The sequence below is a fragment of the Callithrix jacchus genome, chromosome 10 (assembly GCF_049354715.1).
Source record: "Callithrix jacchus isolate 240 chromosome 10, calJac240_pri, whole genome shotgun sequence".
In the NCBI taxonomy this organism is placed as follows: Eukaryota; Metazoa; Chordata; class Mammalia; order Primates; family Cebidae; genus Callithrix; species Callithrix jacchus.
The window spans coordinates 101020213-101044168 of record NC_133511.1 but is presented as its reverse complement, the minus strand read 5'-3'; the positions used below and the strand labels follow the sequence as shown (position 1 = coordinate 101044168).

General features: G+C 40.9%; 1 protein-coding gene and 1 pseudogene across 3 annotated transcripts in view; one reads left to right on the top strand and one right to left on the bottom strand.

Moving 5' to 3' along the window:
- TRIM44 (tripartite motif containing 44) overlaps positions 1-21502 on the bottom strand; it is a 144843-nt gene extending 123341 nt beyond the window's left edge. For all 3 annotated transcript variants that reach the window (XM_002755180.6, XM_054240757.2, XM_078340848.1), the window contains exon 1: positions 20491-21502. In XM_002755180.6, the coding sequence (XP_002755226.1) occupies positions 20491-21162 (672 nt within the window). In that variant the 5' untranslated portion in view covers positions 21163-21502. The remainder of the gene's footprint in view (positions 1-20490) is intronic.
- Positions 21503-22944: 1442 nt separating this feature from the next.
- On the top strand, positions 22945-23711 carry LOC100392235 (ribosomal protein L10 pseudogene; annotated as a pseudogene).
- Positions 23712-23956: the final 245 nt, after the last annotated feature.

Genomic DNA, 23956 nt, shown 5'->3' with positions numbered 1-23956 from the left:
TTAGCATACAAAAAATAAAAATAAAAAAGGCAGGCAGGGAAGGAGAGAGGTAGAAGTTAACCTGAGGGTTAAGGGGGCCAAGGACTCCTGCTCCCAGTGCTTCTTCCCATGAGTTTGCCTAAATGTAAATACTGGGACCTTTTCCTTTGACACTGCAAACATATGATCCAGCAGGGCCAAGAGAAGGTTCTTTACTTAATATTCATGTATGGATTTCAGGGGCTCTGAACTCCTCAAAATGACTTAAAATTTGGGCTGTATATCACATTAGATTTTCTCACATCCTCAAAAACAACATTCCAAGAGCAAAGAGCATTGCACAAGGAGAAAGGAGACCCAGGTTTTACTACTAGCACTGCCAGTAACTGTTGTGTGAGCTTGGGAAAGTCATTTTATGTCCCTAGGTTTCTGTTTTTCCATCTGTAAATGAGAAAGATGGACCAGATCAAAAGCTATACATCCACAGCCTGCAGCCTACAGAACTATTTTCTTTGGCTTTTAGAGTGCTGTCCCACATATCTACTAAGAATTTTAAGTTAGTTGCTAGTATTTAAAAATCAGGAGATACAACATAACAATAAAGATTTCTAGCTTCTTTTGTAAATCCAAAGGGTATGACTGTAATGGGCTCCCATTCCCACACAGCAGAAATTGGCTGAAGCTGAGTAGCAACTACTCACTTTAGGCACAGTAAGCTCTCTCAAGTTTGCCAGTTATCTTGGCTTGCTTCTCTCGTTTACGGCACCTTTCTGGTAGATATTTGAAGTTGCTATCCCTGGAAGCAACTCTAAAAGTTTTCTAACTCTAAGGTTCCTTGTGTTTGAGCACCATGAAAATTGGGGTGCCTTTCTTCAAAGGAGTACATATTACCTGATAGATTCATATCCATTCACCCCTAAACACAGAAATAGCATTTCACTCCAATGTAAACATGCCTTAACAATGGGCAAAGGGTAGAAGCAAAAGTAGAATATGGCAGGTAAAAGTGGCGTAAGAATAGGAAGAAGTATTCCTTGACAAGTGGTCTCTACACTTTCACGGAAGTCAGTCTAGTCTAATGCCAATAATCAGCTAAGCACTCAAAAGAAAAGTCATGGGCCAGCAAAAATGTAAATATAAGCCAAAAAGATATCCTACACTGGCTCCTGAATATTGAATTTTATTAATACAAAGAATGAATCAGAAGACACTAAATTCAGAAAGAATACTGGCTGTTTTGGGGTGTTTCCCCCCATATTCCATTGGCTTTTGTTGGTATCATTCTTCTAAAAAATAAAAATAAAAATCAAACTAACTTGGTCATTTATACCAGAAGGTCTTGCCAGGGAGAAATAGTAGAAAAGGATCAGAAGATGGAATACAGAAGTCCTCCTTGGCCAGGCACAGTGGCTCATACTAGTAATCCCAGAACTTTGGGAGGCCAAAGCGGTTAGATCATTTGAGGCCAGGAGTTCAACACCAGCCTGGTCAACATGGAAAAACCCCACCCATCTCTACTAAAAATACAAAAATAATCTGGGTGTGGTGCTGCATGCCTGTATTCCCAGCTACCTGGGTGGCTGAGACATGAGGATCCCCTGAACCCAAGGAGTGGAAGTTGCAGTGAGCTGGGATCAACTGCACTCTACCCTGAGCAACCAAGTAAGACTCTGTCTAAAGGAGAGAAGAGAGGGGAGAGGAGAGAGGAAAAGAGAGGAGAGAGGAGAGGAGAAAAGTTCTCCTAAGGAATCAAATCAGAAAGCAAAGTTTTGTCAAAAAGAAATGAAATTAAATTTTAGTATCACCATCCCACATATGAAAATTTTTACCATCTCCTTTACATTACTTCTTTTTCTAACTCCAAACCCACTCCTATGCTAGGCTATCACTTTTAGTTGTTCAGACACAAAGTCATTCTTGGCTCTGAAAAAAAAATCCATCAGCAAGTCTTATTAGGCCTAACTCTAAAATATATGCCATATCCAGTTGGCATGTATTCTTCACCATGTCCACTATTCACAACCTAGTACAAGCAGCAATACTGCTCCCACTCTTGCTACCCTACAGCCCATTCTCCACATAGGAATGAAAGAGAATTTTTAAGAACATAAATCAGACTAGGCACAGTGGCTCATACCTGTAACCCCAGCACTTTGGAGACCAAGGCAGGTGGATCAGGAGGTCAGGAGTTCGAAACCAGCCTGACAATAAGGTGAAACCCCATCTCTACTAAAAATACAAAAATTAGCTGGGCATGGTGGTGCGTGCCTGTAGTTCCAGCTACTCAGGAGGCTGAACCAGGAGAATTGCTTGAACCCGGGAGGTGGAGGTTGCAGTGAGCCAAGATCACGCCACTGCACTCCAACCTGGGTGGCAGAACAAGACTCCATTTCAAAAAAAAGAACATAAATCAGATGATTTTCTCCCTTGCTTAAACAGTCTATGACAACTTAGAATAAAACTCCAAATCTTTACCACAGGCTACCTGGTAAACTGACCTCATCTACTTCTCAACTGCCACCTCATCCCTACTGACTATACTCCAGCCATTCATTTTATCCCCTCAATAAACTTGTTCCATCTCAGAGCCTTTACACTCGCTATTCCCTCCAGCTGAACCACTATGTCCCTAGATCTTCTCATCACTGGCTCTAACTACACCCAGGTTACTATTTCAAAAAGTCCTTCTCAGTTCCTTAAAAAGCTTCCCTCTCATTCCCACATCCCAGTCACTCCCTATCTCCTTCTCCAGTTTGTTTATTCATAGCACTTATTATTTAAAATATTACTTATTATTTAACTTGCTTACTGTCTGTTTTGCTCATAGACTATAAATTCCATGACTTAGAGTTGTTCCTTGTTAGGTTCCCTACTGCCCAAAATATTCTACCTGGCAAATTTTAAGCCTCAATAAATATATGTTGAATGAATAAATAGACCAAAAGAAAATAAATCATGCCACTATTTTTGAATAACATATAAACATATCTTAATAAATACTATACCTCAAAAAACTGTGGTAAGTATTAAAAAATATGCACAAAGTTGGCTGAACGATCCAAGATGGCCAATCGCTAACATCTTGGGTTTGCAGCTCCCAGCGAAAGCTCAGACAAGGAGAGGACGCCACACTTTCAGACAAATTTTGATCGCTCACGGAGCAGAAGATTCCCAGTGGAGGCGCTCCACCGGTCGCCAGCGCGAATCTTGTGGCTAACGCAGCGGTTCCGTGGGCACCTCGGCGCAGCAGCTCTCGGTGCAGAGTAAACGGGACTGGTTCCCCTTCTGACCAAGCTTTGGAGGAGCCACACGGGTCGCCAGAGCGACTCTTGTGGCCGGTGCAGCGGTTGTGCTGGCACCTCGGCGTGGCAGCTCTTGGTGCAGAGTAAACGGGACTGGTTCCCCTTCTGACCGAGGTTTGGAGCTCTGGGAAGGCAGGGTCGCCTATTACAGACTCAAGAAGGAAGCCAGACTGGAGATTCCCGGCAGAAAAGCACCATCAGTCTTAACGCGGCTGTTTTGGCAGGTGCAGTGGGTTGCTCATATTTTCGCCCTGGGAATTAACAACTTGGACGTCCACTCAGAGACCTAATTTGAAAGTTGGTAATTACAAAGACAACAGGTGGATAAATTTACAATGATGGGAAGAAACCAGCGTAAAAAGGCTGAGAATACTCAAAATCAGAACGCCTTTCCCTCTAAAGAGGATCACAGTTCCTCATCAACAAGGGAACAAGGCTTGATCCAGAACGAGCGCATCCCATTAACAGAATCAGGCTTCAGAAGATGGATAATAAGAAACTTCTGTGAGTTAAAAGAACATGTTGCAGCCCAATGTAAAGAAACTAAGAACTTTGAAAAGATGTTTGACGAAATCCTAATGAGAATAGACAACTTACAGAGGAATATAAGTGAATTAATGGAACTGAAGAATACAATGCAGGAACTCCGAGAAGTATGCACAGGTTTAAACACTCGAATTGTTCAAGCAGAAGAAAGGATATCAGAGGTAGAAGTCCAACTTAATGAAATAAAACGAGAAGACAAGATTAGAGAAAAAAGGATAAAAAGGAATGAGCAAAGTCTCCAAGAAATGTGGGACTATGTGACAAGACCAAATTTACGTTTGATAGGTGTACCTGAATGCGACGGAGAGAATGAATTCAAGCTGGAAAATATTCTTCAGGATATTATTCAGGAAAATTTTCCTATACTAGCAAAGCAGAACAATATTCAACCCCAGGTAATATAGAGAACACCACAAAGATATTCCTCAAGAAGAGCAACCCCAAGGCACATAATCGTTAGATTCACCAGGATTGAAACAAAGGAGAAATTACTAAGGGCAGCCAGAGAGAAAGGTCAGGTTACCCACAAAGGCAAGCCTATCAGACTTAACAGCAGATCTCTCAGCAGAAACTCTACAAGGCAGAAGAGAGTGGGGGCCAATATTCAACATCCTTAAAGAACAGAACTTTCAGCCCAGAATTTCATATCCAGCCAAACTAAGCTTCACAACTGAAGAAAAAATAAAATCTTATGAACAAGCAAGTACTCAGAGATTTTCTTACCACCAGGCCTGCTTTACAAGAGCTTCTGAAAGAAGCATTACACATAGAAAGAAACAACCAGTATTAGCCTTTCTAAAAATATACCAAAAAGTAAAGAGCATCAACATAAAGAAGAATTTACATCAACGAATGGATAAAATAGCCAGTTAACATCAAATGGCAGTAATCCTAAATTTAAATCGACTAAATCCCCCAATCAAAAGATACAACCAAAACCCAACGGCATGTTACATCCAGACCCATTTCACTTGCAAGGATACACAAAGACTCAAAACAAAGGGATGGAGAAAGATTTACCAACCAAATGGAGAGCAAAAATAAATGAATAAATAAAAAGCAGGAGCTGCAATTCTCGTATCAGATAAAATAGATCTTAAAGCAACAAAGATATAGTGGTAAAAGGATCCATGCAACAAGAAGAGCTAATGATCCTAACACCCAGATACATAAGACCTATAAAGAAACTTAGACTCCACGAGACAGAAAATTAATAAGGATATCAAGGACTCAAACTCAGATCCAGAACAAGTAAACTTAATATTTATAGAGCTCTCCACTTTAAATACACAAAATATACATTCTTGTCAATACCACATCACACCTACTCATAGGTTTAAATGAAACATTGGCCATTATTAATACCCATTTTTTTTTAGAATAAAGCAACATTTCCCTTCTCTCTCCCTCTTTTTCTTCCTCTTTCTTCCTCTCCTTCACTCCTTTTTTTTTCTTTCCTTCTCTCAAAAAAAGAAAAAAAAGAAATCAACTTGTACACCTCTAGATTCAGGTTGGCAATGTCTCTCTCATTGCTCGATTTCCTTCCTTCCCTTCTCTCCCTCCCTCCCTTCTCTCCCTCCCTCCCTCCCTCCCTCCCTCTCTCCTTCCCTCCCTCCCTTCCTCCCTCCCTTCCTCCTTTCTTCCCTTCCTGCCTTCCTCCCTTCCTCCCTAAAATAAAATAAAATAAATAAAAAATATGCACAAAGTTTATAGTAGAAAAGTGGTATAAGCTAAGTTCTCGATAAATGTTAGTTATCATTTCTGGTATTGTTATTAATTAAGTAACAATAGACCGAGTGACTACTAAGTATCAAGTATTGATCTAGAGAAGTGCTGAATTGAACAAAATAAAAAACAATCTGTTACTAATGAAAATTATATACAATATATAGAAAGAAAGCCAAAGAGAAGGGAAAAATAGTTTTAGGATATACAGAATGTATTCATCTATTAAATACCATCATACAGAAAATAAACATAAGGATAATATGTGAGTACAACTTAGCTTAAATATGAGAGGAAGTAATCAAATTGGTAGAGGCAAAAATCGAAGGATGGAAAGAATATGTACTTCGACAGGCCTGGATTCAAATCCTAGTCCTTACACTTGCTAGCTAAGTAATGTTCAGCAAAACCAAACCTCTTTTGAGTTTCCTCATATATAAAATGAGAAACATAACAACACAGCTTATTGTGGAATTTTATTGAGGATCAAATGAAACAATACATGAAAAGCACCTGGCCACAAACCACTCAATAAATGATAACTATTTGTTATTTTTCTCATCTGAGGAAACAGAGTCTCAAAATTCAACAGACAAAAGTTTCTAGACTCTCTTGGTTTTATAATCTCAGCCAAAGATTAGCATTTTCATTATTTATAAACATGGAGTCAGAGTCTACCAATCAACACAGATTATAGCCTGCCAGGGTTTGCATACACTCAAAAATTCACAGAGGAAAATAGTAGGGGTGCCTATATAAACTTAACCTTACATCTCTCCCCATGACTGCCTACTAGAAAGAAAATGAAGGCTGTTTTCTAACCAGAAAGAAAAGAGTATATCGTCCCCACCTCCCCTCTGCTTCTATAAAAACTTCCCATAGTTCAGAATGTAAAACAGAATCTAAAGAGGACAACCAGGAAGACTTGTGAACCTAAAATTAGACCTACCAGCTGTGTTTTGGTTAGCTAGTGCATAAGGCACCAGCAGGACACTGAAATATACAGAAGCTTCTTCTCTAAAGACAAGTTTTTCTCCAGCCTGTCTACCCACCAGATTAGAGCAGGCAGAAGGAACAGATGAAGAGGGGGATGAATAGTTTGCACCCAAGAAACTTGATGTCCAGAACTTCTACTGCTGCCAGACTAACTTGTCTAGAATGGAACTCAGAATAGAACCTTAGATGACTTTATAACAGTAATAAGAATAAGAGCAACCCATTGCTGAGGGCTTATTATATTCCAGGCACTGTGTTAAACTGTTTACATCTAGGATCTTGTTTGTTCCTCATGATAACTCAATAAGGAGAAACAATACTTGGCTCATGTTACAGAAGAAGAAACCAAGACTCAGAGAGGCTGAATGAATTACCCAACATTATACAGCTAGTAAGTGGAAGAGCTAAGACTCAAAAACAGATTGTAAAGCCAACTGGGTCAAAGACTGTTTGGTCCTTCAATATTTTTCTACCATTTTTCCTTAGTAAGAGAATCTCAGGTTTTAGCTGGACACACTGTGGCCCGGAGAAATGACTGTTTCCCAGCCTCCCATGCAACTAGATAAGGCCAGGGAATTGAGTTCTGGCCAATGAAACCTAAGCAGCAATATGTACAACTTCTTGAGGGTTCCATTAAAATAGAGGGGTGTGCCCTTCTTCGTTTTTCTATGTCTGTCATTCTGGAACTAGGAAATACTAGCTGGACCTCCAGCAGTCATCTTGGTCCATGACACAGTAAGGATGTCAGAATGGAGCTGAAAAAAGCCTAGATTTCTGGTAACTTCATGGTTCCTCCACACCAACAACTGCCTACACCTAAAGTTCTTTTATGTGACAGAGAAATAAACATCATGTGGGAGGGGTTATTTTGGATGTTTCCAAATTATTTCATTATTTTAGATGCAGTCAAACTTAATCCCAATGTAAATACTTAACAATTAAGTAATACTCTCTCAGTTCTTCATTAATGCCTTGGAACTAGACAAGATTATACTTCCTATTACACATTTACCACATATTTCATGTTCATCTCCTATCCAGCAGGCACTGTGCTAGGTGCTGAGAATACCAAGATGAATCACATATAGTTCTAGCCTCTTCTAAATAACATGTTATTTCACCAGGGAAAGACATGGAAAGAAATAACATGATATAGTACACAGTATTTAGTGCTACAATAAATGTTCACAGGCTGTTATTATGGAAACACAGAGAAGGATACCTTAAAGCCTGTAACTACCTACTAACACCCTACCCATCTTTCAAGACCCACCTCAAAGACTCCTTTCTCTAAGAATCTATTCCTGGCTCCATGCCCTCCAGTGATACCAATTTCTCTTTTCTCTCTACTTCCATAGCATACTGTTTGTACCTTTTTTCTAATACATACAAATAAGCATGTGAAAAGACTATCTTTCCTATTAGGGTGTAAGCTTCTCAAAGTTGGAAACTTTCCTTATTCTTCTCAGTATCCCCCATATAGCTCCCCATAATAAGTGCTCCAAAATTATTCAGATGAATAAAATTAGTTTAAAAAAATAAAATATCAGTCTCTAAAATGAAAGCTAGCTATATGTTATAGTTTGGGCATATTATAATGAATATATTTGCTAATCTTCTTATTGACGTTAAAAACCAGTTATTGCCTTGCCGAAAACTAGCTAAACCCATCTGAAGTGGGTTTAATATATAAATAAATGTTCAATGAAAATAATCAAGCACATTCTAGTATACATCAAAGTCACTGCCTATATGGTTATTTGCCGTAAATTGTGGACTGAGCCTTTGGTATATTTGGGAGATTTTGTTTCATTGGTTGGTTTTGTTTTTTTCATTCTTGATCAGTTTTCTGACATGTAAAAAGGGCATCAATACTAATTTTTTATTTTTTTCCTCTTTTAAAAAAATTTTTTTTTTTAATTTTAGTAGAGACAGGGTTTCCTCATATTGGTCAGGCTGGTCTTGAACTCCTGACTTTGTGATCCATCTGCCTTGGCCTCCCAAAGTGCTGGGATTACAGGCATGAGCCATTGCACCTGGCCATCAATACTGATTTTTAACCTGATGCAATGTTGGCTTGATCCTATCATAGTGATATACATACATATGCACACATGCATGAACACACACACACACACACACACACACAAACACACACACAGAATTCTCTCTCTCCAACCATACATACACAGGATTCAACTCTTCCAGAGCCAGCCTTCTGTGTTTCTTACCTGATTCTCATCTCTACTCCCCATATCAGGACTAGAGCTTTTGTTCCATCCATTGTCTAAAATATGTCTCCTATTCTGAAAGGTCCATGAGTATCGGTGTTCCTTCCTGCCACCTAACAAGTTTAGCCCCAGTTGTGAATATTAAAACAAGAATATAAGCATGAAACTGAGCTGGTTATCCCAGACTGAATTATAAGCTCAAGCAGCACACATACTAGACACTGATACAGATGAATCTCTGGCCTCTCAGACTTGGGTTAGATGAAAGGCGAGGGAAAAGGTGGGTATGTCAAGAACAGGCAGGCAGGGCAATCTCCATGTTGAGGGTTGTGGTCAAGACAATGGTGACGGAGGCTCAAGAGTCCATTATCTCCAGTGGAGCCTAAGAATAAGCCTACTGCATCAGAAACCTTACCCCAAAAATCAATGACCTAATAGCATAAAATGCCTATGAACTCATCTTATCTTGATTGAAAGGTCGGGAAAGAGAAAAGGAGGGCACTAGACTTTCAGGAGAGAGGGTAGAGAAAGCCTGGACCTTTTCTCTCTGTGGTGTTCGCGCCAAAGGCTCGAGACAGTTAGTTGATTCGTCTCAGTTTGGCTGCTGGACCTGTACTGCATTTCCTCACCTCGAGGGCTGTCGAGTGAGACAAAGCCGTAAGCTGACTCACTAAAAGCAACAACAGAATGCAAAGCAAAGGCCTGCAGTTTATGAGGACATTGTGCTGTCTGCTTCCATGTCCCCCTTCAGTCTCTGTGTAAGCAATAAACTTGCTGCAATTGAAATGTCTAAGAGGAGCAGAGACCTCTGCCCATATTTTCCCTGGAGCCAAGCCTTTGTTTTAGCTCCTGATGCAAAACAGGTTTAACCAGCCACCTTAAGGGCGCCATTGTATCTTTAGAATGTAAAATCATTGAAATGTAAACTACTACCATTAGCCCCCTTAAACTGCTTCCTGAGCAGGATATCAAGCCCCGGATATCTATTTTATGGAGTTTTTGTTTCCTTTCTGTTTTCCCCTTTGTTTCTTTCTGCTGAGATGACGTAAATGTAAACAAGACAAAAGGTATAAAAGCTGTAACCCACAAAAATAAATTTGCTGCGTTTTGGCCATAATCTTCACGCAGCCCTCCAGACTCTACTTTTCTATGTTCTTTCTTTTCCGCGCACTCTCTCTCTCAGGTTGAACGAGACATCTACGTTGGCGGTCTTGGGGACTCCCGCGGGTCGGTAGTCCTCCGGCAGACGTGCCGGACCCCGACATCTCTCAAGAGTGGATTGTTCAGACCCCTGGCTAAGCACTCTAGTTCTTTAATGAAGCTCCATCACTGCCAATGTCAAATCCCCTGAAAAATCTAACTAATATAAAAGGGACTCCCATAATCTCGTATTCCCTCTGTAGAATAGTATTTTCATCTGTGCTAACAACACATTCAATTGCTAGAATAATGTCATTCTCTCATTTACAGAGCCAACTAACCCTTCTATGGAGGAGTTGTTCATATAAACCAAACCAACTGTCTATGCTATGAATAAAGTCACTGGACTCTATACAGTAATATTGAATGGTAACACAATAGGAGAGTTTCTCTAGATCCTAGAAAGATGTCTAAATTCAGGTCTCCAACCAATGTCATATGCTCAGAGATGCCTTCTGTAATACATCTTATCAAAAAGTAACCTATCCTGCCACACTAACTCATTCTTTATTGTTTTCATAGCACATAACACCACCCAAAACTATTCTACTATTTCTCTCCCACTGTAGAGAGTAAACTCCAAACAGCTAGGGCCCTATCTGTCTAGTTCACTGCATACTTCCAAGACTTTTTACAGGTTAAGGAAGTATCACTCCTTGGAAATCCCAGGAGTGCAGGCCTCACATAAACTTTCTACAGAACTATGTAGGGGGTGGTTCCAACTAATGACAGCATGCCATACACTTTACCTTGGTTTTAGCTCTTGTTTTGTTCTGTACAAATAAATAAGACACTGGTTGAACTACTATGTGTGTCAGTGCTACAAACTCTAATTAGAAGGTGACCTATATTTCTTCAGCAAGAATAAAAAATATAAAAATATAAATAGATACATTACAGCAAGCCTTCAACCTTCTGTTTCCCTATGAGAGCTTCTTCTATGAGCTGAATGAAAAGACAGATTCACTGATCAGTACGGGATACACTACAGCACACCTCCAGTCCCTCGGGAATTACAGTTCTTCTGAGCATATACCTATATCCTTCCATCCACCCAGATACCTATGCATCTTCAGTGACTCCCCATGCAGTTGTTCCTCTTATCACTTAACCAAACATTCTCCCCAAATACCCATCTTTAAAGCAAAGGGTGTGGCTTCAAAACCTTAGGATCTGTCTTCAAAAAGCCATGTTAAGAACTCCACAGATGCTATATACTTACTGAATTCTGCCAACCACTTCTCCGTTTGCCACTTTGTAAGACTCTACCTTTTCTTCAGGTGATCTTGGGGTAAACTAGATAAGTGGTTTTCAAACCACAGGACATGACACATTAGAGTGCCAGGAAATCACTTTAGCGGGAGCCTCCAGAATTTTTTTTTAAAAACAGAATAGAATAGAAACAGAACATATCATATGTAGTAAGGTAAATGGTGTTCCATTTGAGTTAAAGGGGTATGTGTAAGTGGGTGGCTCTGTGTATAAAGGAGGTCACAGTATAAAATATATTTCCTCTGCTGTAGGTTGTGTTCGAAATAATTTTAAATATTACTAGACTATTGAGTATATATATCTAAAGCACTTTTACTATTCATAAAAATTCATTAAATGTAGCTCTGAATGCAAACTCCCTTGACAACGTAAGAATTTTCATTTGAATAAATCCATAAGCCAGATCAAGCTCCTTTGTCAGATCCAATAACCCATTTTCCTAGCCAGAAATTATGGTCAGAGTAAGAGAATCCCACATATCTGAGATGGGAAGTCATGACTCGGGTAAGAGGTCATAAATTGGGATGCATAACTATTTTTCTATGCTAAAGCTAAAGACTAGGCTCAATTCAAACTTGGACCCATAAAATCCTCTGGAGATCAAACGCCACAGACCAAAACTATAAAACAGCAATGTCCAGGAGAAAAGAAAGAGTACTTCAAGCGACTAAGTGCTGATCTTGCCCCTTCAAGATGTTCACTCAGTTCATTTGGTCTAGTAGGTTGTCTCCATTCCTAACTCCATCTCGCTTTAGGATCACCCTGTTTTTCTGCTCATTCTGGCCTACTCTGAAATTTGCTTTTCCTCTAAATGTCAGCAGACTTTGACAACAACTTGGCCTTCTACTGCCAATACCAGCCACTCACAGCCTGGTTAAACACTGAGGTATCAAAATATAAACTGTACAAATTCCACTCATCCTAAACTTATATAATTAGCCTCTTTATATTAATAATAAAAAGAGACCAGGCGTGGTGGCTCATGCCTGTAATCCCAGCACTTTGGGAGGCCAAGGAGGGTCGATCGCAAGGTTGGGAGTTCAAGACCAGCCTGGCCAATACGATGAAATGCTGTGTCTACTAAAAATACAAAAATTAGCCAGGCATGATGGCACATACCTTGAGTCCCAGCTACTTGGGAGGTTGAAGCAGGAAAATCACTTGAACCTGAAGGCAGAGGTTGCAGTGCGCCGAGATTGCACCACTGCACTCTAGCCTGGCTGGCAGAATGAGAGGCCATCTCAATAAATAAATAAATAGAACAGCTAACATGTATTGAGCACCAACAATGTGTTAAGCATTGTTAAAGTCTCTTAATCACCCACAAAGTCATTTCATTCTCACGAAAGCTCTATTTTATTTCTTAATATTATGCCCATTTTAGAAACATGGAAACAAGGCCAAACTATAATATCACTTGCCTAAGGTCAAAAAGTGGTAAAGGTAGGATATTTCCTGTCCCTCTCTAATACTGTATGTTTCACTTTTCATATATGACACTTATTACATGTTTATTTGCTTACTCGTCCTTTTCTACTTCCCTCCAATAGAATGTAAACTCTGACAGAAGTACAGACTTTCATTTTGTTCACTGCTATATTCCCAATACTTAAGAGTATCTACGCTCAGCTGATGCTCAATAAACACTTGCTGAATGAATGAATGCAGTATAACAACAATTCTCTTCTTTTGCCCATCATCCCACTGAGCCACTCTTACTGTTCCAAGTTATTCCAAGATATTCTCTTGCCAATAAGTAAATGTACATTTCACTCAAAACATCTGAAACCAGAAAACTGAAACTAGAGGTGCCATCAAGCTCACATCTTTATTGAATCAAAATGAACAGCTTCTCACCCTAGCTGCCTAACAGAGCAAATGTCAAGCTCTTTCTGAGGAGAATAAAGAAAATATCACTCCAGACTCTACAATTCCTTCAAACACAACATCTGGCATTAAATGAAAAACTGTGAGGCATGACAAGAATCAGAATAATATAATATACAGTCAAGGAGGATTCCCAAAAAGATCCAGAGAAACAGATCTCTAAAAAAATAATCAAATTGACATTCTGGAGTTGAAAAACACGGTATCTTCAATTAAGAATTTAATGACACACAATGAAGTATTTCCAGCTGCTATACATGAAGAATGAAGCAAACCTATGGAGTGATTTCCAGGACATACTAAGTATAAAAAACTAAGCATAAAATCATATTATATTCTCCCAAAACTTTAAAACACAGTTTCGTCATGAGAAAAAAAACACCAGACAAATCCAAATTGAGGAACATTCTACAAAATACTTGACTAGCATTACTCAACACTATCAAGATCATCCAAAACAAGGAAATGTAATGTGAGGTTCTAGATAGAATCGTGGTACAGAAGTCATCTGAGGAAAAACTACTGACATTCAGTAAAGTCTATAGTTCAGTTAGTAATGGTCTAACATTAGGATAAGCAGAGTACATGAAGCAGCTCTTGATCTGAGAACATATACTGAACCCAAGAAACTAGGCTGTGCATTCGGTTAGTAGAAAGTGAGGTGCGAGGGGAGTATGGGATAACAGAAAGCAAAGCCTATGGCATACTCAGAGTAAAACATTTAAAGGACAGCCAAGTGTGGTGGCTCACACCTGTAATCCCAGCACTCTGAGAGGCCAAGGCAGGCAGATCATCTGAGGTCGGGAGTTCGAGAGCAGCCTGGCCAACATGGTGAAACCCCATCTCTGCTAAAACTACAAAAAATGAGCTGGGTGCCGTGGCATATGCCTGTAGTCCCTGCTGCTTGGGAGGCCGAGGCAGGAGAATTGCTTGAACTCAGGAGGCAGAGGTTGCAATGAGCCGAGATTGCGGCACTGCACTCCAGCCTGGAGAAAAGAATAAGACTCAATCTCAAAAACAACCCCCGCCCCACCAAAAAAAAACACTTAAAGGAAATCCTTTACAGCCAGGCACAGTGGCTCATGCCTGTAATCTCAGCACTTTGGGAGGCCGAGGCGGGTGGATCACCTGAGGTCAGGAGTTCAAGACCAATCTGGCCAACATGGTGAAACCCCATCTCTATTAAATATACAAAAAATTAGCTAGGCATGGTGGTGGGCACCTGTAGTCCCTGTTTCTCAGGAAGTTGAGGCAGGAGAATTGCTTGAATCTGGGAGGTGAAGTTTGCAGTGAGCCGAGATCGAGCCATTGCACTCCAGCTTGGGCAACAAGAGTGAAACTTCGTCTCTAAATAAATAAATAAATAAATAAATAAATAAATAAATAAAGGGGATCCTTTCCATATAAACTTGAGACCCTCTCACCTTTCCACCCTGCTAAGGAGTAAAATCCCAGAGTAACAGCAAACTAAATTTGCCTCTATCCAAATATCCAAAGGGGCAGTAGAGAGGTAAACAAAACAGAGCGGTGGGAAAATATGAAAGAAAATCTCTAAGATTTGGGCAAGGTCCTCCTGACAGTTTGGTTCAAGAAACCTCAAGAAATTAATTTAGTAAAAGAGGATTCTAAACAAGTTGTACTCTCAGGCCTTAGCAGAATCAAACTCAATTTCTCTCTCGAAGGATGCAGCTTCATGCAAGATTTGGGAAAGTCCCATAAACAATTTTTTAAAGGCAATGAGAAGCTCACAGTTACACAGAACCAAGCACAAAAAGAAATAAAAACATGAAACATGAAATAAAATAAAAACAGCAGCAGAAAGAGGTCCACAAAGTCTTCACATACTAGAATTATCAGAGAAGATTGTCAATCAATATGCCTACAGTTCTTAAAGGAATAGATAAGACAGCTATTAGAATGAAAAAAAAAAAAAGAACATGATTCACAAATTTATACTGGCACATTTGAAAATTTAGACAAAATGGACAAATGTCTGAGAAAATGTAACTTATCAAAACTGACCTAAGAAAAAGTAGACAACCTAAACATACCTATGACCATTAAAGAAATTGAGTCCACAGTCAAAAACACTACATAAAACAATAATATCCAGCAATCCCATTACTGGGTATATACCCAAAGGAATATAGATCATTCTATTATAAAGATACATGCACATGTATGTTCACTGTGGCACTATTCACAATAGCAAAGACATGGTATCAACCTAAATGCCCAACAATAATAGACTGGATAAAGAAAATGTGGTACATTTGCCATGGAATACTATGCAGCCATAAAAAGGAATGAAATCATGTCCTTTGCAAGGACATGGATGGAGCTGAAAGCCATTATCCTCAGCAATCTAATGCAGGAACAGAAAACCAAATGCTGCATGTTCTCGCTTACAGGTAGGAGCTGAAGGATGAGAACACATGGACACGTGGTAGAGAAAACATACACTGGAGACTGTCAGTGGATAGTGAGTGGGAGGAGGGAGAGCATCAGAAAGAATTGCTAATGGATGCTGGGCTTAATTCCTAAATGATGGGATGATCTGTGCAGCAAACAAGCACAGCACTCATTTATCTATGTAACAAACCTGCACATCCTGCACATGTAACCTTGAATTTACAAGTTGGAAACTAAAAATAATAAAATGTTGGTTACCAATTAAAAAATGTAAAACAAAACAAAACACCAATAATAAACCAACTCTCCCTTCCCCCTTCACTCTCTCCAGGAATAGATGGCTTCCATAGTCGGTTCTACCAATCACTCTAGGAAGAAATATTTCAATCTTTCACAAATACTTCCAGAGCATTAAGAGAAAGAATATATAAGAAACACTACACTCTGCCTCAGACTATGAAGCCCATAAATATAAATGGGGAAAAAATGCTACATAAATTATTAATAAGCCAAATCCAAAAACATAAGTCTACTCCATTATGACCAAGTTGGGTTAAGGATATCTCAGAAATGCTTGCCTTTCTGCTTTAATTATAATAGAACAATACAAAGAGATAAAAATAAGACCATATATATGCACACACCTATATTTGTAAAAAGAAACACTTGAACAGTAACCAAAAAACTAATAAAAGTGGTTACTGCCCAGGTGCAGTGGCTCACACTTGTAATCCCACAGCTTTAGGAGGCCAAGGTGGAGGGACTGCTTGAAGCTAGGAGTTCAAGACCAACCTGGGCAACATAGCAAGACACCAATCTCTACAAAATAAAAAATAAAAAAAATTAGCCAGGCATGGTGGTGCATACCTGTAGTCCTAGCTACTCAGGTGGGAGGATCGCTTAAGACCAGGAATTTGAGATTAGAGTGAGCTATACTCCTAGCAATGCACTGCAGCCTGGGCAACAGAGTAAGATCCTGTTTCTAAGAAAAAAACAAGTAGTTGCCAACACCTGGTGGAAGAATCAGGTGAAAAGGGCAAAGGCTTTTGAGATATGTGAACATATCACTGATTTTTAAATTTAACTTTAAAAAGTAAATCAATTAATGTAATTCATCATCATAACAATAAAAGAGAAAATCATATGACCATCCCAAAAGATACAAAAAATGCATTTGATATTAAGTAACCAATCAAAAATCAGAAAACATAGCAAACTAGGCCTAGAATTTTCTTTTCTTTTCTTTTTTTTTGAGATGGAATCTCCCTGTCACCACGCTGGAGTGCAGTGGTGCAATCACTGCAACCTCCCACTCCCTGGTTCAATGATTCTCCTGCCTCAGTTTCCCGAGTAGCTGGGATTACAGGCATGCACCACAATGCCTGGCTAATTTTTGTATGTTTAGTAGAGACAAGTTCTCACCATGTTGGCTAGGATGGTCTCAATCTCCTTACCTCATGATCCACCTGCCTTGGCCTCTCAAAGTGCTGGGATTACAGGTGTAATCTACACCCAGCTAGAATTTTCTTAAACTGATAAAACATATCTATTTTCAAAAACCACAGAACATGTCACTCATGTGTGCAATGTTATCAGTTATTGCTAGATTAGGAACAAGGCCAGAATACCCACCAATCACATCCATTCAACATAAAACTCAGGGTACTATCCAATGCAGTAAGGCAAGAAAAAACAAATAAAGGGTATAAGGATTGAAAAGAAACAAACAAAAACTATCTTTCTTCACACATAATACAATCATGTATGTAGAATAAATCTACAGATAAAGTATTAGGATATGTAAGAAAATTCAGCTGATAGATTACAAAAAACTCAATACATAAAAGTTAATCATATTCCTCTGTGCAACTAGAAAACAAGACTTAAAATCATTTATTTGTATTTTAGAGACAGGGTCTTGCTCTGTCAACCAGGCCGGAGGGAAGTGGAAGGATCATTAACTCACTGCAGCCTCAAACTCCTAGACTCAAGCAATCCTCCCACCTCAGCCTTACATACAGCTGACAGGTGTAAACCATGGTGCCTGGCTCATATTTTCTACAATACTATAAAATTATGAAGTATCTAGGAATAAATTTTATAATGATGTGCAAAATTGTTCAGAAAAAAAAGATTAAACTTTTACTGCAAAGCAATAAAAAAGACCTAAATAAATGGATCAGAAGACTTCATGTTGTAATAACATTAATTCTCCCTATACTGGCTTATAAATTTAATACAATATCCAAAAAGACTCCTGCAGGCTTTTTAATGGCATGAGTCTAAGAAATTTAAAGGGCCAAAACTGGCCAATACACTCTTGTAGGACAAGATGGAAGGGCCTGCTTTACCAGATATTAAGACATGTTATAAAGGGATGGTAACTGAGAAAATATGCTGTTCATACAGGGGTATACTAACAGATCAACGGCAGAGAACAGAAAAGCCAAGAAACATATTCATACACATTATGGGCACTTGATATATGACAGGTGGCACAGCAGATCAGTGCAAAAAGGGGAGGGCTTTTCAATAAATACAGCAATAGCAATCGGCTATCTGTATGGGGGAAAAAATAAAATTGGGCCCCTACTTCTACTACACAAAAATCAATAGTAAGAAGAACAAAACACAAAAAGCACTAACCATAAGGAAAAGTATTAATAAATTTTACCACATTAAAATTCTATTCAAGGCAGAACCTTTTTAAAAAGAAAAACCACATAGAAGATATCTGCAACCCACATAAAAAGAACAACAACAAAACCACAAACAAATATACAGCCAAGTGTGGTGGCTAACGCCTGTATTCCCAACACTTTGGGAGGCTGAGGTGTGCAGATCACCTGAGGTCAAGAGCTCAAGAGCAGCCTAGTCAACATGGCAAAACCCTGTCTCTACTAAAATATATATATATACACGTATATACGTGTATATATATATATACACACACACACACACACACACACAAATTAGCTGGGCATGGTGGCAAGTGCATGTAATTCCAGCTCTTCAGGAGGCTGAGGCAGGAGAATCATTTGAATCTGGGAGGTGGATGTTATAGTGAGCTGAGATCATGCCACTGCACTCCAGCCTGGGTGACAGAGTGTGTGTGTGTGTGTGTGTCTAGACACACACACACACACTCTCATATAAAGTAATGAGAAAAGGACAACTCAATAGAAAAATGAGCAAAAGACCTGACTAGGTACTTCAGAGGAAATACAAAAGATCCTCAAAGTCAAGAGTAACTGAAAATTAAAACCCCAATAAAATACCATTACATATCCACAAGACTGACAACAATTAAAAACACTGTAATAGCACGGGCTGAAGATACCAAGTAACAGGGACTCTCATATACTCTTCATAGTGATTCAAACTGGTACAACCACTCTGGAAAACAGTTGGCAACATGTAGTACTATGGAAGATATGCATAGCCTCTGACACAGCAATTTCACTCCTGCATTTATATTCCACTTAAACATATGTAAATGTACACCAAGAGACATGACCAAGAATATTTACACCAACATTGTTTGTAATAACCCGATGCTCCCAAACCTGGGAACAAACCAAATGTCCATCTATGACAGAATAGGTAACTTGTGGTATATTCATAAAATGGAATTCAATATAGTAATGAAAATGAACAAACTACAGCCACTCACTGGATGACTCTCACAAACACAACGTTGAGATAATGAAGGGAAACCCAGAAAAACGCATGATAAAAATACGATACCTATGGTGTCAAGTTCAATTAAGTTTAGGAATGCATACATATGGGGTAAAAGCACAAAGGTAAGCAAGGAAATGATCACAAAAGTCAAGATTATGCTTACTTATGCAGAAGAGAGATGGTTATAATTGGAAAAGGTATGGGGGAAAGGCTTCAATATTGCTTCAATTCAATTGTTCTATTTCTTAATCTGGAAGAAGACTACCTCAATACTTGTTTTATAATTATTTGTTAGACTGTTCATAAATTTTTACATACTTTCTGAATGTGCATTTTACAACTATAAATAGGGACTAAAAAAGAAAAACCTAATACAGAGGATCTTCATTGTTGAGGTATTTGTTATCCCAATGCCAGCTACTGTAAGGTCACTCAGGGAAGCAAAGGTCATCATAATATGACAATGTTCACTAAGACAGATTTCTTAATGAATTTATCACTCCACTCAAAATTTCCCCCTCCCTCCTCGATTAACAACAGCAGTTTCTCTCACTGATAGTAAATACTCACAATATAAATACAAGGCGCATCATCTGCAAATTCATTCATTCAACAAATATTTCCTAAGTGTCCACTGCTATGGACTAGTAAGGTCCAAGACAAAGACCCAGATAGAGGACATGGGAACTCCCTCACCCACCCCAATTTGGCCTTCATCTTTTTACCCTCCTTTCCTACTAAGTTTCAAACATGAAGAATCTAAAATGAACTCAGGGCACATATTGTTACTATTAAAACTATTTTGTTAGTCTTTTCAATGCAGAAGTATCACTTGATTGAATTCATGTGGCAAAAGCATATTTCCCATGTTTTCAAGTAGGCAAAAAGATTGCCTTATCAAGAGCCCTAGCACAAAGCACCAGTTTCAACAATAGTGGTGCCATGGAAATTGGCCTAAGTGGGGCCAAAACTCCCAAGAAATGCTTTACCTGGGATCCACAGACCAGAACTTGCAATTTTCTAGAAACTGTACACCAGATTTTGTGTGTGCATGTTTTTTCTCAGGTCAGAGTCCAGAACTTTCATCAGATTCTCAAAGGAGTTCAACCACAAAGAGTGAATAAGAACTACTCCCAAAAAGATGGAAAGACTAGCTTCTTGGGGACATAAAACGAATGTGGTCACAGCCAGGCCACCTGAGTTGAAACCCAGGTGTCCTGACCCCTACGTTTATGCTCTGAAGGCCCAATACTTACTCTTAGTTCTTCAAAGGCTTCGTCTAGGGTGGAAAGTTGGTGGCCCTGGTGAGCTCCAATGACTGGACACAGGACACAGATGAGCTGCCTGTCTTCCTGGCAATAGGTGCTCAAATCGAGCCCATGGTCCGGACACTTCCTCTTGGCCACTCTCTCTGCTTCCATTTCTATTTCTGGGTCAAATTCACTTTCTGCCTCAGTTTCTCCCTCTGCTTCAGATTCCCCTTCTTCCTGGTTGTCTTCTTCAGCTTCGCTTTCTTGCTCATCCTCCATTTCTTCCTCGCTGTCTTCTTCGCTCTCCTCATCGCTCTCATCCTCACTCTCTTCCTCTGTCTCGCTCTCTTCCTCTGACTCGCTCTCTTCCTCCGACTCGCTCCCTTCCCCTGCTTCGCTTTCTATCTCCCTCTCCTGCTCCACCTTGACCTCCTCCGCTTCTTCCTTCCCCGCCCCCTCCCTGTCAACCGGCGGGGTCCAGGCCTCGGCGCCGTGGATGTATTCGGCCAGGTGGTGACTGAGGAATTTCTGCCTGTGCGCCTCGGCGTGGCGGCGGCAGTAGCAGAAGCCGCATTCTCGGCACACTTCCTCGGCCCCCGGAGCCTCGTCGGGCTCGCACTCGTCACACGTGCCGTCGTGAGGCAGCTCCTCGATGGCCGCGCCCACTCCGGAGGCCATGTGGGTGCTGTGACGCTGCCAAGGCCTCGGGGCCTCGGGGCTCGCCGCCTTCCCTCCGCGCGGCCTCCTCACTTCCTCCTCCCGCCCAGGCTCCCTTCCTCGGGAGTTGCCGCCCGCCTGGACCGCCTCGCCTCTCGGAGCGGGACCTGGGGCCGCGGAAGCCCCTGCCCGGGCGAAGCAGCAAAGAGCCTTCCCACCGGCTCTGCCTGCTCCGCAGGGTCCTTGCGCTTCCTCTGCTGCGCCGGGCACTTCCGGCGCGGCCGCCCGGCGCCCCCGTCGGCCCCCGCGTCGCGCCGCCCGTTCGGCCTCCCGCTACCCGGGCGAGATCGCGGCCGCCGCCGGCCCCCGCGCCGCCCCGGTTCCACTTTCCCTTTCCCCGTCAGGCGGCCTGCTTTCACTTCCTGAGTCATTTAAAGTGGCAATGACCCTTTTCCGCTTTTCCCGCGGGGCTCAGCTCCGCAGCTCCAAATCTCACCGTGCCTTGGAGGAGCGTGAGGGGAGAAGAAGGAGGATAGGGGAAGTCTCTCGCTCTTTCCAGGGGCGAGAATTGGGCTCCGCCTCCCCCATTCCCTTCCTGGAAGTGTCAACCTGCGTTTTCAAGGCCACTAGGCTGGTGTCCCCGTGCATTTCAGTCGCTCTTGTGCCAATTTGTTGCCGCCCGTCACAGTCCCCAGCGTTCTGCAAGATGCCAGGACAGTGTTGTTTAGCAGACTGAACCTGGCCTCTTGGGATTTCCTGAGTGCGGAAGGGCTGTGTTTGTTCTAGGCTTGGGGAATCGGAGTTAGGATGAGCAAACATTTTCGATCCAAAGCAATACTGTGCTTTTGTCTGTTTGCATTCCTGCCTCCTAGGATCTCAGAACTTCTGGGGTGGTAACCTCTGTACGGTTTTCTGAGAGCCTGCCTTGGGTTGGGCAGAGATGTCAGGTGAAGTGAAGTGGGGAGAGGCATCATTTGTCAAGTGACAGGTCCAGATTGCAGTCATTTTCCTTTATGTAAGGTGTCCCTCTAGATCCTATTGGGCTCTAAGAGAAAGGAAGGAACTGTAGTTTATAAAGCAATACTATAGTGCCAAGAACCCGGCTACATCTTTTTGTGGCTCTTTAAAAGCCAGTTTTGGAAGATCCACTGCCCAATGGTCCCCAAATCCTGGTGCCACTATCAGTTTTTGCGACCATGGACAAGTTAATTCATCATTCTGTTTTCCACTTTTTAAAAAATGTGTAAAGTGAAAAGAATGGTAAACATCTACCTCAGGGGGTAGTTTTGTGGATTAAATGTAAAGATTCCTGTACTGTTTTCACTAAACTTTCATTATTTTTGGCACAAAGTGTATTTAGTGCTCACAATGCACCTTTGAAGGAACATATTTTACTCACATAGGGCATTTTCAGCTGGCAAGACCCGATTTCTACCCCATATTCATGTCTCTCCATTCACAGAAGAGTTTTTGTTTTGCACTGTATTTGAGAGAGGGAAAAGGATGTTTTTATCTGGTCAAGGGAGAGGCTGAGGTATGGTCAAGAAGAATGAAGAGGATTGGAATGGTGTCTGTTTTACACTGATTCCCTTAGATGATTTTGAGCTAGAATTTCCAGATGCTTTCCTCAAACATACCAGAGGATGAGGTGGGATAAAAAGCATTTTAAGTAGTTTTTAATGTATCCATGGATAATATATGCCTGATCATTGTGCAGCTTTTGTTAGATACTTATTTTTTAGAAACCTTTCTTTCTAACCTCAGAACAATTCTATAGAGTGTTGAAAAAAAAAATCAGGTTTATCTTTTCCTTCGGCACGCCACTGAAGATCCTGGTGTCGCTATGGGCCGCCGCCCCGCCCGTTGTTACCGATATTGTAAGAACAAGCCGTACCCAAAGTCCCGCTTCTGCCGAGGTGTCCCTGACGCCAAAATTCGCATCTTTGACCTGGGGCGGAAGAAGGCAAAAGTGGATGAGTTTCCACTCTGTGGCCACATGGTATCGGATGAATATGAGCAGCTCTCCTCTGAAGCCCTGGAGGCTGCCCGAATTTGTGCCAATAAGTACATGATGATAAGTTGTGGCAAAGATGGCTTTCATATCCGAGTGCGGCTCCATCCCTTCCACGTCATCCGCATCAACAAGATGTTGTCCTGCGCTGGGGCTGACAGGCTCCAAACAGGCATGCGAGGTGCCTTTGGAAAGCCCCAGGGCACTGTGGCCAGGGTTCACATTGGCCAAGTGATCATGTCCATCCGCACCAAGCTGCAGAACAAGGAGCATGTGATTGAGGCCCTGCGCAGGGCCAAGTTCAAGTTCCCTGGCCGCCAGAAGATCCACATCTCAAAGAAGTGGGGCTTCACCAAGTTCAATGCCGATGAATTTGAAGACATGGTGGCTGAGAAGCGGCTCATCCCAGATGGCTGTGGGGTTAAGTACATCCCCAATCGTGGCCCTCTGGACAAGTGGCAGGCCCTGCACTCATGAGGGTTTCCACTGTGCTACCCTCCCGTAATAATGAACCAATAAATTGACTTCCTGTCCAAAAAAAAAAAAAAAAAAAAAAAATCAGGTTTATTTTTTTCCAATTCCATACACATTTCTGTATTCCCCTGGCTCATTTCTCTGGAAGTTATTTCTGTGTCAGCTTTTGAAACATGAATTGATGTACTATTCTGAAAAAAAAATTCAACAAATGTCAACTCAAACATCAATATTAATGTATCTAGGGAGAAGTGTGCCTTGCTTGGTTATTTCACTCCTGACCTCACCCCAGGCTTAAATGGAAACAACTTTGCCTTTACAAACATAATG